The sequence below is a fragment of the Nannospalax galili genome, unplaced genomic scaffold (assembly GCF_000622305.1).
Source record: "Nannospalax galili isolate Female #2095 unplaced genomic scaffold, S.galili_v1.0 scaffold784, whole genome shotgun sequence".
Lineage (NCBI taxonomy): Eukaryota > Metazoa > Chordata > Mammalia > Rodentia > Spalacidae > Nannospalax > Nannospalax galili.
The window spans coordinates 1028720-1044629 of NW_008352133.1; the positions used below are offsets into that span (position 1 = coordinate 1028720).

A 15910-nucleotide genomic window follows, 5' to 3' on the forward strand; every position below is an offset into this window, starting at 1 on the left:
CCTGCCAATATACTGAAAGTGTTGATCAGTTCTAGGAGTTTTCTGGTAGGAATTTTGGGATCTCTTAGGTATAGTATAATATCATCTGCAAAGAGTGATAGTTTGACCTCTTCTTTTCCAATTAGTACTCCTTTAATTTCCTTCTCCTGTCTTATTGCTCTAGCAAGAATTTCAGGCACTGTGTGGAAGAGGAGTGGAGACAGTGGACATCCTTGTCTCGTTCCTCATTTTAATGGGAATGCTTCCTGTTTTTCTCCATTTAGAATGATGTTGGCTGTGGGTTTGTTGTATATAACTTTAATTATGTTGAGGTGTGTTCCCTCCAGTCCAAGTCCCTCTAAGACTTTGAACATAAATGCATGCTCAATTTTGTCAAAGTCTTTTCTGCATCTATTGAGATAACAATGTGGCTTTTGTCTTTGAGTCCATTTATATGATTAATGACATTTATTGACTTGGGTATATTGAACCATCCCTGCATCTCTGGAATAAAGCCTACTTGGTCATGGTGAATGATCTTTTTGATGTACATCTGTATGTGGTTTGCAAGGGAATGCTTGGATATATTGAACCATCCCTGCATCTCTGGAATAAAGCCTACTTGATCATGGTGAATGATCTTTTTGATGTACATCTGTATGCGGTTTGCAAGTATTTTGTTGAGAATATTTGCATCTGTGTTCATTAAGGATATGGTTCTCTAGTTTTTCGTTTTTGGTTGTATCTTTACCTGTTTGGGGATTTAGAGTGGTGCTGACTTCATAGAAGGAATTTAGGAGTTCTCCCTCTGTTTCTATTGTTTTGAATAATTTAAGTAGTATTGGTTGGAAGTCTTCTTTAAATGTGAATTCTGCTGTAAATCAATCTGGGGCTGGGCTTTTTTTAATTGGGAAGCTTTGTATTACTGTTTCAGTTTCCTTATATGTTATGGGTCTGTTTAAACTGTTGATCTTTTCTTGGCTTAACTTTGGTGGTTCCCATGATTTTAGATATCCATCAATTTCTTTTAGCTTTTCAAATTTAGTAGTGTATCGGTTTTTTTTAATTGAATGAGTTTTTAATATTTTATTTATTATTTTTATTTTATATGTATGCATGTATTGCCTGCATGTAGGTAAGTGCACCAATGTCGTGCAGTGCCCACAGAGAACAGAGGAGGCTGTCGGATCCCCTGGAACTGGAGTTATGGACAGTTGTTAGCTGTCATGTGGGTGCTGGGATTCGAACCTGAATCTTCTGCAAGAGCAGTCAGTGTTCTTAACCACTAAGCCATCTCTCCAGCCCCATGTATAGGTTTTTTAAATATTCCCTTATAATGTTCTGGATCGTTTGTGTGTCTGTTGTGATGTTTCCCCTTTCATCTCTTGATTTTGTTGATTTGGATTTGTTCTTTTTTTTTTTTTTTTTCCTTTTTTAATGCTCTTTCTTTTGGTTAACTGGGCTAAGGGTCTGTCTATCTTGTTTAGTTTTTCAAAGAATGTGGTCTTAGATTCATTGATTCTTTGTATTGTTTTCCTTGTTTCTATTTCATTAATTTCTGCTCTGATTTTTGTTATTTCTTCTCTTCTGCTGGATTTGGGTTTCATTTGCTCTTCCCTTTCCAGCATCTTGAGTTGCAGTGTTAGGTCATTTACTTGAGCTCTTTCTAATTTTTTAATGTAGGCACTTAGAGCTATAAACTTACCTCTTAGGACTGCTTTTAAAGTTTCCCAGAAGTTGTGTTTTGTTGTATTGTCCTTTTCATTGAATTCCAGGGATTCTTTTATTTCTCTCTTATTCTCCTTTGACCCACTCATTGTTTAGGAGCGTATCGTTCATTCGCCATGAGTTCATGTAGTGACTAGGGCTTTGTCCAGTGTTGATTTTGAGCTTTATTGCATTGTGGTCCGATATAATGAATGGAATTATTTCAGGTTTTTTTTGTGTGTGTTTGCTGAGGTTTGTTTTGTGGCCCAGTATGTGGTCAGTTTTGAAGAAGTTCTGTGGGGTGCTGAATAGAAAGTGTATTCTTTGGTGCTCGGGTTGAATATTCAAAAGATGTCTGTTAGGTCCATTTGAAGTATGATATCATTTAATTCAGACATTTCTGTTTATTCTTTGTCCAGTTGACCTGTCTAATAGAGACAGTGGGATATTGAAGTCCCCTACTATTACTGAGTTGGGGTTAATCTGTGTCTTAAAGTGCTATAGTGTTGTTTTATGCATTTGGGTGCACCAGAGTTTGGTGCATATATGTTAAGAATTGTAATGTCTTCTTGGTTAATTATTCCTATGTTCAGAATGAAGTGACCCTCCTTATCTTTTCTAATTAGTTTTACTCTGAAGTCTGTTTTGTCAAATATTAGAATTGCAACCTCTGCTTGTTTCTTAGTGCCATTTGCTTGGAATATTCTTTTCCATCCTTTTAATTTAAGGTAGTACCTGCCCTTGAAGGTGAGATGGGCTTCTTGCAGACAGCAAACGGATGAATTTTGTTTCTTAATCCATTCACTTAGCCTGTGTCTTTTGACTAGGGGGTTCAGTCCATTGATATTTAAGCTTATTATTGAAAGGTGTGTATTGGTTGCCATCATTTTGATTGCTGTTTGTGTTCTCTGTCTAATTTTGTGTTTCCTAGATTATACCTTTATTTTCTTTTGTTGTCCCTGGGGTATAGTTGTTTCTCTCTCTGCTCTCTATATTGCTTCAAGTATTCTTTGAAGGGCTGGTTTCATGGACATATATTCTTTCTGGCTATTCGTGTCATGGAAGAGTTTTCTTTCCCCCGCAACTATAATAGACATTTTTGCTTGGTAAAAGTATTCTGGGCTGGCATCTATTGTCATTAAGAACTGGAAATATGGCACTCTCTGTCTTGCTTCAAGTATTCTTTGAAGGGCTGCTTTTGTGGACATGTATTCTTTCAGGCTATTCATGTCATGGAAGATTTTTCTTTCCCCTTCAACTATAATAGACATTTTTGCTGGGTAAAGTATTCTGGGCTGGCATCTATTGTCATGTAGAACTGGAAATACCTTGGTCCAAGCTCTTCTGGCTTTCATAGTTTACATTGATAAGTCAGCTGTAATTCTGATGGGCTTTCCTTTGTATATGACTTACTGTTTTATTTTGCTGCTTTCAGTATTCTCTCTTTGTTCTATACATTTAGTGTTTTTACTATGATATGTTATGGGGAGTTTCTTTTGTGGTCCTGTCTATTTTGTGTTCTATGTGCTTCCTATATTGGTATGGGGATGTCTCTCCTTAATTTCTGGAAATTCTCTTCTACAATCTTGTTTAAGATCTGGTCAATACCATTAACCTGAAATTCTTTTCTTTCCTCTATTCCTATGATCTGTAGATTTGATCTTTTCATGGTGTCCCACATCTCTTGCATATTCCATTCCTGTGTTTTTTTTAATTTTCCATAATCTTTGCTTGAGTGGTCCAATTCTTCAACTTTATCCTCCAGTGTTGATAATTCTGTTTTCCATGCCATTCATTCTAGCAGTGAGGCTTTCCCCTGTTGTTTCAAGTTGGCTTACTGAGTTTTGTACTTCCTTCTTCATTTCTGCCTGTTTTCCTCAATGTTTCTATCTCTTTTGTGAATTCCTTCAGAAGCTTATTCCTATCTTCTTTTAGTTCTTTCATTTGTTTGTTCATGTGTTCTTTAAATTCATTGAATGATCATGTCTATGATTGTTCTTTTTACTTCTGTGTCCTGGCTTATTGCTAAGGGGTTCTTGTGGTAGAACTCTTCTATGGGACCGTTGGTGTTTGGTGGGGACATATTATTTGGGTTTTCATATCATTATTCTTTTGTTGTGATTTTAGCATGTGGATTTCTTTTGTTTGTGATTCTGGTGGAGACTCAAGCCTTCCTTTGTTGAAGTGAAGTCTGTTTTTCTTTGTATACTTGATGTGCCTTGGTTGGTTTCTACAGGTTTCAGGTTCTCTCAGGTTTTATTTTGGAGGGAACTGGTGGCTTCAGATCAGCTATTCAAGAGCACCCACAGAAGCCCAAGTCAGGTTCCAGTCAGATACACTCAGGCTTCCTTCTAAGATTTGGACCCCACCACATGGAGGCACAATCCAGGCACTGTCAGGCAGTACCCTGAGTTCTCAGTCCCTATGCCAGAGGGAGGCCAGAACCCAGCACTCTCTGGTGGTCTGCTGAGATCACAGCCGCTATACCGATGGAGGAGCAAGCATGTGTTTTTGTTCATATGAGACTGAGACTTGCTTTCCTTTCCAGAAATGCCAGCCAGTCTGTCTTTGTGTTTCGTTGGCTCACATGGTTTAGATCTGCCCAACACTGAATTAGTCTGTCATGACGCAAGCAGAATAAGTGCTATAGACTAACAATGTAATAGAAAGGATATTATATGATCTGTCAGAGTATCTGCATTTAGCTTTTAAAAACTACATTTTCATTCAGGTATTCTAATGCACAGAAATCCTTTTAACAGTTCATTTAATGTGTTGAAATATTGAATCCAAAACAATCTGTGAGAAGTGTTGTTTCTTTCATAGGACAAACAACATATTCTGTGGCCTAAAAGAGCAGATTGCACAGAAAGCTATCCCAGAGTCCCACTTGGTGGGGAATTGCCAACATACTTTCTGCCTCCAGAGAACAAAGGACTCAGGCAAGTGCTGATGGATTTGGCAAAGCACCTGATTCTGCATGATTATCATCGGGCAGTTCTTTGAGAGCACCAGCCTTGGACTTGAAAGGTTAAGTCTTTATCTTGAACTCACCCAAATTTTGAAAATATGAATCTTGTTCCTTTTTCTTGTGCCAGGATCCACGAACTCACCAGTGATGATTATTCTTCAGAAGAGGAGACCCAAACCCCTGACTGCTCCATAACTGACTTCAGAAAAAGCCACACTCTGTCCTACTTAGTCAAAGAATTAGAGGTCCGCATGGATCTGAAAGCCAAAATACCAGATGACCATGCACGCAAAGTAAGACTCACTTAGGCTGGTGTTTGTTGCCGTCCATTCTAGGTGACTTCAAAAGCCTCTTAGATGGAACAGAAATTGGAAGGAAGGCACTTAGTTTTAAGTCTGTAAAACTAAAGGATAGAATTAAGAACTGCTGCAGTGATTGAGAACATCAGTCACGCTTTTATTAGTAGAGTGCCAGGAAATGTTCCTTGGGCTGCAGGTCACACAGTCCACCGGAGGGCTATCTGTTCCTCTACCTCAAAGAGTTCTGAAGACAGGAACACAGAACTCTGTAACTCATGGAGCAGTTTGATGGAGGTCATCTGCCTACCTCAGTTTAGCGTTGTATCTTCTGAGCATCCACAAGTTTATGTAAATGAAAAGCTTAAAAGTTCTCTTTCCAATGGCCTTATCAACCCTGCTTTGACCCTATGTGAGGTCCTTAGAAATCCGTATTACTTTGATAGCCACTTGGCAAAATTATGAATAAATTCTGTTAATGCTATTTTCTTTAGTTCCTATTAGCTGTGTATGACTAAGAATGTTTTATCACTTCATGTAGATTACTATGTTGGATTGCTAGATTGTAAATGTTCTAGAGGTGTATATTCCATATATCTATAGATTACTGTATTGTAGCAAATGTAACAATTCCATAAATACAAATGAAATCATTACTTTTTTATAGGAAAGCTCATCACAACTAGTTTTTTTTTTAACTGTGTTTAGTTGCGACTTAGTCAATTCATATTTATTGAAGCAGAAAAAAATTTACCAGGTGGTGTTGTGGGTACTTAGAATACAAAATAATTAAGGCATGACCTTTGCTTCAGAGTTGGTCACAATTACATGAATTCTGTGAGAAAATAAAGTAGCTTAATTGGGGATCCAGTGCTCTCCAGCTAGGGAAGATAGCAATTTTTCAGCATATTAAATATTGCATATCATTGATTCTGAATAATTTCTCATTAGGTGCTAGACACAATAGGTTGCCTTTAATGGAATATGGTAAGTTACTGGGGGGAGAAGAAAACCTTTTAAATTTTTTTAGTTGAAGGACACTAGTGCATATACATTAGGAAGTCAGTACCTGTTGTTATGTTAATGAACGCATGTTGTCTATATGATTATAAATATACTTCAGTGGATTAAATGTTTACTATATAAGCACAAGGACCTGAGTTTGACTCCCCATCACCCATGTAAAAAACTGGACGGGATGGAGCGTATTTATAACCCTGTTGCTAGGAATTGGTTGGGCCAGGAAGATCCTTGGAGCTTGCTGGCCAGATAGTCAGCCAATCAGTGAGCTCCAGGTTCAGTGAGAGACTGTCTCTAAGACTAGGTGGAGAATATGAGAGGAAGACACTCGACATCAGCCTCTGACCTCCACATGCCCCCCACATGTGTACACAAAAGAACATGTACACACACAAAAAATATACAAAAGGAAAAAAATTGGGGGCTGGAGAAATGGCTTAGTTGTTAAAAGCACTGACTGCTTTTACAGAGGACCTGGGTTTGATTCCCGGCACCCACATGGCAGCTAACAACTGTCTGTAACCCTAGTTCTAGGGGAGCTAACCCCCTCTTCTGACCTCCCTAGGCATTGTACAACATAGGTGCACTTACATATGTGCAGGCACTCATATTCATAAAAATAATAGAGAAGCCGGGTGTGGTGGCACACGCCTTTCATCGCAGGACTCAGGAGGCAGAGGAAGGCTGATCTCTGTGAGTTCAAGGCCAGCCTAGTACATAGTGAGTTCCAGGACAGCTGGGGCTACAGGGAGACCCGTCTCAAAAAGACCAAAAAAAATAAATAAATAAATAATAATAATAATAAACTTTTTTTTAAAAGACAAAAGGGAAAAAAGTAGCTGCTTTTCAAATGTCTTTTGTATTATTTTCAATTGAGTCAGTCTTCCTTTTGATATTTTCAGATTTTGCTTTCCCGTATTAAAAACTATACCGTTCCAGAAGAAGAAATCGGGTCTTTCTTATTTCATGCAATTAACAAGGTAAGTCATTTATTTGGGGCATCTAAAACTTTAGTGCTTACTAACTGGAATGCAAATTTAAATGTACTTGTTAAAGATCCTATTTAGAGCAAGTACTGTATTTTTAACTAACTGAAATCTTTTGACATTTTCAGCCAAATGCCCCTGTCTGGCTCATTCTCAATGAAGCTGGACTGTACTGGAGAGCAGTGGGAAACAGCACTTTTGCCATCGCCTGTCTTCAGAGGGCCTTGAATTTGGCTCCACTTCAGTATCAGGACATTCCTCTTGTCAACCTAGCTAATCTTCTGATTCACTATGGCCTTCATCTTGATGCTACTAAGCTGCTTCTGCAAGCCCTGTCAGTCAACAGCTCCGAGGTGAGGTTTTGTTTATTTATGTCTGTATAGTTCCATATGCTATGTAAAGTAACTCAGTTTTAAAGTACAGTTTCTATTTTTCTGGGAAGGGTATAAAAAAATGCCATGTTTGTTTTTCAGAATAGAGTTTTCATATTTCAAGAAAAAACATAAATGTATTTTATTTTGATCATTTATTTATTTTGAGACAGGATCTGGCTATGTGGCCAAAATTTGCCTCGGTTCACAATTCTCTGCCTCGAACATCTGAGCCAGAACTACAGGCATATACCACCGTGCTAGCCCTTTTTAAATTTTAAATGAGTAAAAGTTACAGTTACCCAGTTAGCTTTTTATAAATTTATATATAAATAAAAATGGCATAATTATACAAATATACTGAGATCAAGGCCAGTTTAGTCTACACAGTGAGTTCCAGGCAGTTAGAGCTACATAGGGAGACCCTGTCTCAAAGTAAAAAACAAAAAGTGACTCTCTTCTGTTTCTGTCTCTGTCTCTCTCTGTTTCTCTCTGTGTTTCTCTCTCTCTCTCTCTCTCTCTCTCTCTCTCTCTCTCTCTCTCTCTCTCCCTCTCTCTTCCACAAACACACACACACAAAATTAGTGTTGTTTTATTTTTATTTTTTGAGACAGGGTCTCCCTTTGTAGCCTTGGCCTGAAACTCCCTATGTAGACCAGGTTGGGCTCAAACTCACAGAGATCCACTTGCCTCTGCCTCCGGAGTGCTGAGATTAAAGGCGTGCTTCACACTTTACTGTCACTTTTTTTGTCAGTCTGAAACACTTGGCTCTTATTTTATCCTACTCAACACTGAGTTCACATTGCTTAGTATTATACTGTTTTTTCAGATTTAGTATTTATTTTTAGATATAATTACACCATCCAAGCCAAAGCATAGTTAACAGTTGTTCTGATAACTAATGCGCAGGGCACTAGAACTAGAACTCAGTGGTAGAGCACTTACTCAGCATGCATGGCACCCAGTTCAGCGCTGGGATGACAGACATGCACTGCCATGCCCATCAGTGCTTCTTAGTCTTATTTTTTAGTTTTAAGGTACCACTTCTCTTTTTTGTCTTATTTTAGCATCTGTGAACTCACAGTTGATCCTATTATTTTGTTACATTAAGTTTGATGCAATGCAGTTACGGTAAATATACAATTAAATTGGTCTTACCTAATACCCAAGTATTTATATATAAATGTTTTCTATCCAAGAAATCCTTTAGGTGATGTGGCTGTGAATAACTTAGGTTTATTTAAAGTATCCCAAAACTAATTTTTTTTAGGGGGGGGGGACTTTTTGATACATGGTCTCCCTGTAGCCCCAGCTGGCCTGGAGCTCACTATGTAGACCCAGCTGGCCTTGAACTCACAGAGATCTACCTGCCTCTGCCTCCCAAGTGCTGGATTTAAAGGTGTGCACCACCACGCCCAACCCAAAACTAATTTTTTAAGTATAAAAGAATATGGCCTGTCAAGAGTTCCCTTTGGAATACACAAATTTACAACTGGATTTTAAGTATAAGTTTATAATCTCTATACTGTCTAACAAGTCAGGTTGCTAAGAAGTACATAAAATATTTACACAGTGCTTGCTCTGTACCAGATTCTGGTACAGTGAGAACATACGCTATCCATGCAGTATGGGAGGTGCTTGGTAGACATCCCCATGGAGAGCTTGTACTGTCATATTCCCATGAATGCAGTGTGGGGTTTGCTAGGTAGGCATCCCCATGGAGGACTCATGCTGCTATATTCCCGTGAGCGCAGTGTGGGAGGTGCTGGGTAGATATCCCCATGGAGGGCTGGTACTGCCATATTCCCATGGCACTTATGGATCACTTTCTGTTACTGCCAACTAAGGCAGTTACGTAGTGTTTTTCTGAAGAAGAAAAAAACAGACCTCCCTTAGAGATACTTACCTTTCCATATTTTAAAATTATATTTAAATTTTAGTTGCTAAATGTTGCAGTACTTCTATAAGATAAAAAATGAGAAGTTGGTGAGTCAAGACAAGTAAACCAAAAATATACCTTAACCAGCACCTTTCCCTGGCTGTCAACATTTGGAAATACTGACTTGTAACTGTGACTTCTATGTAAATATTTCACTGTTGCCAGCTGTAGACATGATCCTTAAAGCTTATTAAAGCAATTAATTTAAATGCTTGTGTAGTCAGTAGATTGGCATGCTACAGACTTATCAGGTTGCTGATGGTGCTTAGTAACTATTGTTAAAGATGGTTTCTACAAAGGCCTTTTTTATAAAAAATTCCAGGTAATTATCTTAGTAGTGGAATTAATAAGTCAATGAAAAAAATAATATTTTGATAACTCTGACAGAAAGTGCCACACATTCCATCAAAAAGTTTGGGTCAATACATATTACCACAACCAAGAGCTCAAATCTTTATCTTACCGATACTTTCACCTGAATTGGACAATTAATTAGTTTTCTTTATTTTTTTTTTTTTACTAGAGCAGGGCACTATCTAAGTACCTTGCATTAGTCAGCAGAACAGCCTTAGGAGATAGAATTTCTCCTTTGATAGATGAGGAAACTCAGAGTTAAATATACAGAAGGATTATGAGATTTACCAAAACTTACCAAGCTTGAATTTGAACTTAGGGACACTGACCACGGAGTTCTCACACCTCAGTGAGGGTATTCTGCCTCTGAACTAACATTTATAAAACTAATTTGCTTATTTTAAAATATCCATTTGTGTTTTCAATTTTTTTTTTTCTTTTTACAGTTTTCTAAGACAGTCTCACTGTGTCGTTTAGACTATCCTCGAGCTCATAATGATCTTCCTGCCCCCAGCCTCTCAAGTATTGGGATTATAGGCATGTACCACCTTGTCCAGTTTAAAACCATGAATGAATTTTAGATTAAGTAAAAGAAGCTATAAAAGAATGCATTTTTATAGTAACATGTAAGGGAACATGGTATTTGATTCCATTCATATGACCTTCAAAAAAGGAAAAGTTAACTTCTAGGGATACAAGTCAGTATATCAACAGTGGTTTCTTTTGAGATGGGGTCAGGAACCCATGGGATACTGGAAATATGCAAAATGTCTTTTATATTGGGTTGAGTAGCAGCTGCCAGGATATCCCACATGTAGTAACTCATTGAACTACATATTTAAGACATGGCATATATATAACAAACACTTTAAATGTTTGTTAATCTTTGTAAAAAGGCTTAAAAGTACATTTATGTTTGTTGTATAGTTTAGAATTGTCTTGTGTGAATAAAATGAATAAGTTAGGAATGACCTTTATGGGGCCAACCTAAGAAAAGCCCAAAGAAATATATTGTAAAGGTTTTCTAACTCTCAAAAAATAGTAATTCGGTTGGGCATGGTGGCACACACCTTTAATCCCAGCGCTCAGGAGGCAGAGGCAGGTGGATCTCTGTGAGTTCAAGGCTAGCCTGATCTACATAGTGAGTTCCAGGATGGCTACAGGGAGACCCTGTCTCAAAAAGACCAAAAAATAGTAATTCATTTACATTTTGCTGATTCTTTTTTTTTTTTTTTTCCCCCTTTTCTTTCTAGCCCCTGACCTTTTTGAGCCTGGGAAATGCTTACCTTGCTCTGAAGAATATCAGTGGGGCACTGGAAGCCTTTAGACAGGCTTTGAGATTAACTACCAAATGCCCGGAATGTGAAAGCAGCCTGAAGCTGATCCGCTGCATGCAGTTTTACCCTTTTCTGTACAACCTCAGCTCTTCTGTTTGCAGTGGTAAGCATCTGTTTAGTGCTGGAGAAATCATGAGCTCAGCCAGTGTTGCTGTTCTGATAACAGAACACAGAAGATGATTTTATGAACTTTCTCCGTGGCTTTTAGAAAGCTAATAAAATTCTAGATATATAGCAAATAAGTTAATTCATTACTTACTTTCAATGCCTTTGGAATTATGGCTTAATTCTGTCCCAGTTAAGAAACACTGAGTAAAGTATATAGTGTATTCATCTGGAACTGAGAGGTTGTTTTTCCTGCCCCTCACATTTCTGTTTAATAATGACTGGTATTCATGGTAAAGGATTGCTCTTCCATTTCTAAAGTCATACATGACACGAGAGCAGTTGTTCTCCATGCTGAGTCCCTGGAAAATTTTGGTCCTTTGCCTTTCAGTGAAAATGATTCAGCTTTGCTGAACCTTTAAAATGGTTCCCTGATAATAAGTGATATTCTTTCCCTTCTACATGTATCTACCTCCAGAGAGCTAATATTGAAACCTATGGCAGAATAATCAACTAGAACACACTTTCTACAGGAATGTTTTCTGTTAACCTTTAATATAAGAAAAAAAAATCATATATTTTGCATTCCGCCCTTAAACTATGATAGGTACAGTTCACATCTATGTGTCTCTTCGCCTACCCATTACTAGGTAGAGCAACAATGGGCACTCCATGTATATTCAAACTGGAGTGTAATGTTTAGGCAGCAGGCTAGCATTCTAGCTCCTTCCACATCTGACATCCAGTTATTTCTGTGACTTGTCTAAAAGACTCCCTCAGTATTTTAATGGGATCAGGAGTAAATAGTATTTGCATTGTTAAATTTCAGAGTCCAGAAGTCTCTCAGCAGCATAATGTCATAGCTCAGCTGCACATCCATGTTGGGCATAATCTGAACTAGAGTTCTCATATGAACTGGAGACCCAAGGTAGTATTTAGTGAGGCCATAGTCACATGGCTGGCACCAGGGTTATACAGATCCTGACTGAGCCCCAGCTCTGCTGTAACTTTTTGGTCCAGGAGAATAGCAGATGCTGTCAGTTACCTGAGGTGAGCCTTGAGAGCAGGCTCTCACTCTTCTTTTTATTATATTTTTCTTTTTTTTAAATTTTTTTGAGACAGGGTCTCCCTGTAGCCCCAGCTGGCCTAGAACTCGCTATATAGACCAGGCTGTCTTTGTTCTCAGAGATCGTCCTGCTTCTGCCTCCTGAGTACCAGGACTAAAGGCATGCACCTCCACACCTGGCATGATTTCACTCTTCTAAATGTGTTTTTTTTTAATCAATAGAAATTCGTATGTACTTGCTGCTATCGCCTTTCTCGTCTCTTAAAAATTCAGTTACTGGGGAAAAAGGATTTATGTGTGTGTGTGGTGACCGTCTTCTAAACATTCTTGTTCTTAGCATTAGCTTCATATATTTGTGTTTAGTTTTTCACTTTCTGGCACTTTATTATGTCAGTCAGGTCAACAAAGTAACATGAGTTGTGTTGAACTTTTTCCCTAGAGCTTTCCCTTTAACTAATTCAAGAAACTAGTCACTTAAAACAGATCTTTTACTCGTAGTACCTGATAGTCTAGATTATCTTCCTGTTATTATTGGATCTAGTATAGCTATGAAAGAAAATACTTTAGCTTGGAAAAATGGACCACTATTTTTGTTCTTTCAGGGAGAACCTATCAGCAATAATTAGTCAAGGTTTAACCCTTTTACCATTTAAGTAACTAGTTAAATAGTTTATTAAGTCTTTGCTCAAATTTGCTCAGTTCACCAGAATGTTATTACTGTGGGTAGATCTAAAATCATTCTGGTGTGACTTAGAAAAGAATCTAGCACCTAATAAATAGTCCTATTTCAGTAGAACCACTCCAGCATCTCCTAGGCTTGAAAACTCACTGATAGCACTAAGCCAGTTTTAGTAGACTGGCTAAGATCAAGAGAACAAATGATACCAAATGTTGGCGAGGATGTGGAAAAAGGGGTATGCTCATTCACTGCTGGTGGGATTGCAGACTTGTACAAACCGCTATGGAAAGCAGTGTGGCAAATGCTTTAAAAACGAAAAACAAATCTACCATATGATCCGGTTATACCACTCCTTGGCATACACCCAAAGGACTGATCCTACAGTTTTAGTATTAAGATTTGAAAAGCTGAAACATGAAACATGACACCTCAGTAGAAACTATGAACTTCTTACATTGCAAATGTTAACATGTGAAAGTGAAACTTTTACATAAGTCATCTCAGCTTTAAATGATAGATGAAAAAACTCAAAGCCCCTGACTAATGATTAACAGAATGCACATGATTCTGCTGTTTTTTCATTTCTGAAGTGTTAAGATCAGCCTCAGAAGTTACTTTGTCTCCACTTAGGGTTTGTTATTATAATACAGCACTCCAAGAAATTGGCACAGCTTGTGATACTATTACATTTATTTTTATATTGAGTGTTGTGTGTGTTTATGTGTATGTTTTCGGGGATTCATGTGCCATGGCATGCTGTGTGTAGGTCAGAGGACGACTTGCAGGAGTCAGTTCTCTCCTTCCACCATATGGGCCCAAAGGATTGAACTCATGTCATCAGACTTGGTGGCAAGTGCCTTTACTACTGAGCCATCTCACTGGCCCAATGTTTTAGGGGTATGTGTGTGTATGTGTGTGTTATGTTTTGTTTATTGGGTTTTTTGAGACCAGGCCTCACTGCCTAACCTAGGCTGGACTCCAGCTTCCTACACACTCTCAAGTTTGGCCCAAATTTGTAATCCTTCTGCTTCAGCCTCCTGGGCTGAAATTGTGTGCACTGCGTGCCCAGCTCTTATCATTGTTTCCTACTGTACAAGGATCTAAGGTAGCTGTCTGTCACTCCTTTACCATCATGTGTTAAGTCTTTTATCAGTCCATTTTAAAAGTTTCAAAATTGAAAGTTTTTTCAAATAAGCATTTTAAGACTAAAGCATGGAAATTTTATTTATTTATTTATTTATTTATTTATTTTATGTGTATGAGTGCATTGCCTGCATATATGTAAGTGCATCTGTGTCATGCAATGCCTAAGGTTAGAAGAGGGCATCAGATCCTCTGGAACTGTAGTTACAAATGGTTTGGAATCAAACTTGGGTCTTCTGCAAGAGCAGCCAGTGCTCTTAACTGCTGAGCCATCTCCAACCCTCATGGAAAATTTTTTAAAAATAATTTTTTTGACCAGTGTTATTTTCCCACAAATTATTTGAATACTCAAGTTTAATAAACATTTATAATGCAGTTTTAATGAAATATGAGCTCATTGGTCAAATTGTGGGCAGTATATTAAGAGCAAGAAGTGTTTTGCTGTTTTTCATATTTAAAGAAGATTTTATGCAGATTTTCAGTTTTTGTTTTTTTTTTAAATACAGAATCTATAAACATACATAATTGAATTATTTTATTCAATGCAGTGTGAACCAGATTGTCTATAGAATCCAATAGTCAGAAGTAAAATGAACTAATGAATATTATTTAGCATCCTGAGGACTGCAGGAAGCATCTTATGCTTTTTGTGAATTGTATGGATCAAAGTTAAGTTCATGAACTTTTTCCATTAAGTTTTAGATAATCAGGTATAGGAATAACCTAAGCACTTTTTAAAAAAAATAATAACTAGGTACATAATCCTAAATGAAAGAGTTAGGAGACTAAATAACATACAATTTTTTCTTGTCTCAAAGATCTACAGAAATTATTTGAACTATGTGCATATTAGGAACCTATAACAAGTGATACAACATTGCGCAGGAGAAAATTTCCTTCCAGTTTTGAAGGACTAGAGAAGGGAGGCGAAGGGTTTGATTAATATTTGTATTAAGTTGGGAAGGTTAACAGTGTATTTGGGGGAGTGAAGTTGGAAAGAAGAGCTCTGTCTCAGCCTGGGTGAGGCTCAGTCTCTTGACAGCAGTCTGGAGACTTTATAATATGAAACCATTGACTGAGCTCACAGGGAAGGTCTTCCCAGGGTCAAGTGGGCTCTGCTCCTGTATTTTAAGACTCAAGGATGAATAAGAAAGACTCTGGCAGTATAAATAAATTATTCCACCAGAACATGATTCCTATGCACCTCTATGATAACATTTATTATATTGTGTTGAAATTTTCTACATACGTGTCTGTCTCTTTAACTAGGAAAAACATTCTGTCAAACCCTTTTTTCTATCCATAGCAACTAGCATAGATTTTGGCTCAGAAAAGGCATTCAATAGATACCCTATATAAATAATTGAACCAGAAATAAAATAATAGAAATCAAGTTATAACCTTGTCGTAAGAGTTCTGTAAGTTAGAAACATGGAGTTTGTTCTGGTTCTTTCTCTCTTGTCTCAACTCCACAGGAACCTGCCACCATTCAGAATCCAATCCTCTGGGTCTCTCTCTTGTCCTGCATTGCAGTTGCCTTACAGAGTTACTGATCGTGTTTGTCCTGGGCTGATGTATTAGTCTAAGCTGTCTAGTTCCCTTCTCTATTTCTTGCCCACCTCCAAGCCATTCACTACACTGCTGTTAGTGTGATGTTTCTGAAGAGAAAATCTGCTTGTGTTAGTTCACTGCTTCAAAACCTTTATGATCTCTGTTCTGTCTACAAGATGAAATCTAAATTACCCCGAATAACATTTGATGCCATCCCTAATCTGATGTATAGTTACTGTCATCTTCATTTCCCACACATCTCCCTTTGATGAAAGTTGATCTGCTATTCTTGCTGCTACTGTTGTTAATTTGCACATTTTTAAACACCCTAGTCTCCTGATTATGAATCTAGTCTGCTTCCTCTCAGTCCTATCTACAATATTACCAGAAAAGGCCTATATATCCT

At 37.7% G+C, this 15910-nt stretch overlaps 1 protein-coding gene across 3 annotated transcripts in view; it reads left to right on the plus strand.

Annotated features, from left to right (window-relative positions):
• Ttc17 (tetratricopeptide repeat domain 17) overlaps positions 1-15910 on the plus strand; it is a 144154-nt gene that overhangs the window by 51884 nt on the left and 76360 nt on the right. For all 3 annotated transcript variants that reach the window (XM_008848928.2, XM_008848929.2, XM_008848930.3), the window contains exons 12-16: positions 4513-4628; positions 4785-4950; positions 6876-6953; positions 7088-7312; positions 10877-11063. In XM_008848928.2, coding sequence (XP_008847150.2) covers positions 4513-4628; positions 4785-4950; positions 6876-6953; positions 7088-7312; positions 10877-11063 — 772 coding nt within the window. The remainder of the gene's footprint in view (positions 1-4512; positions 4629-4784; positions 4951-6875; positions 6954-7087; positions 7313-10876; positions 11064-15910) is intronic.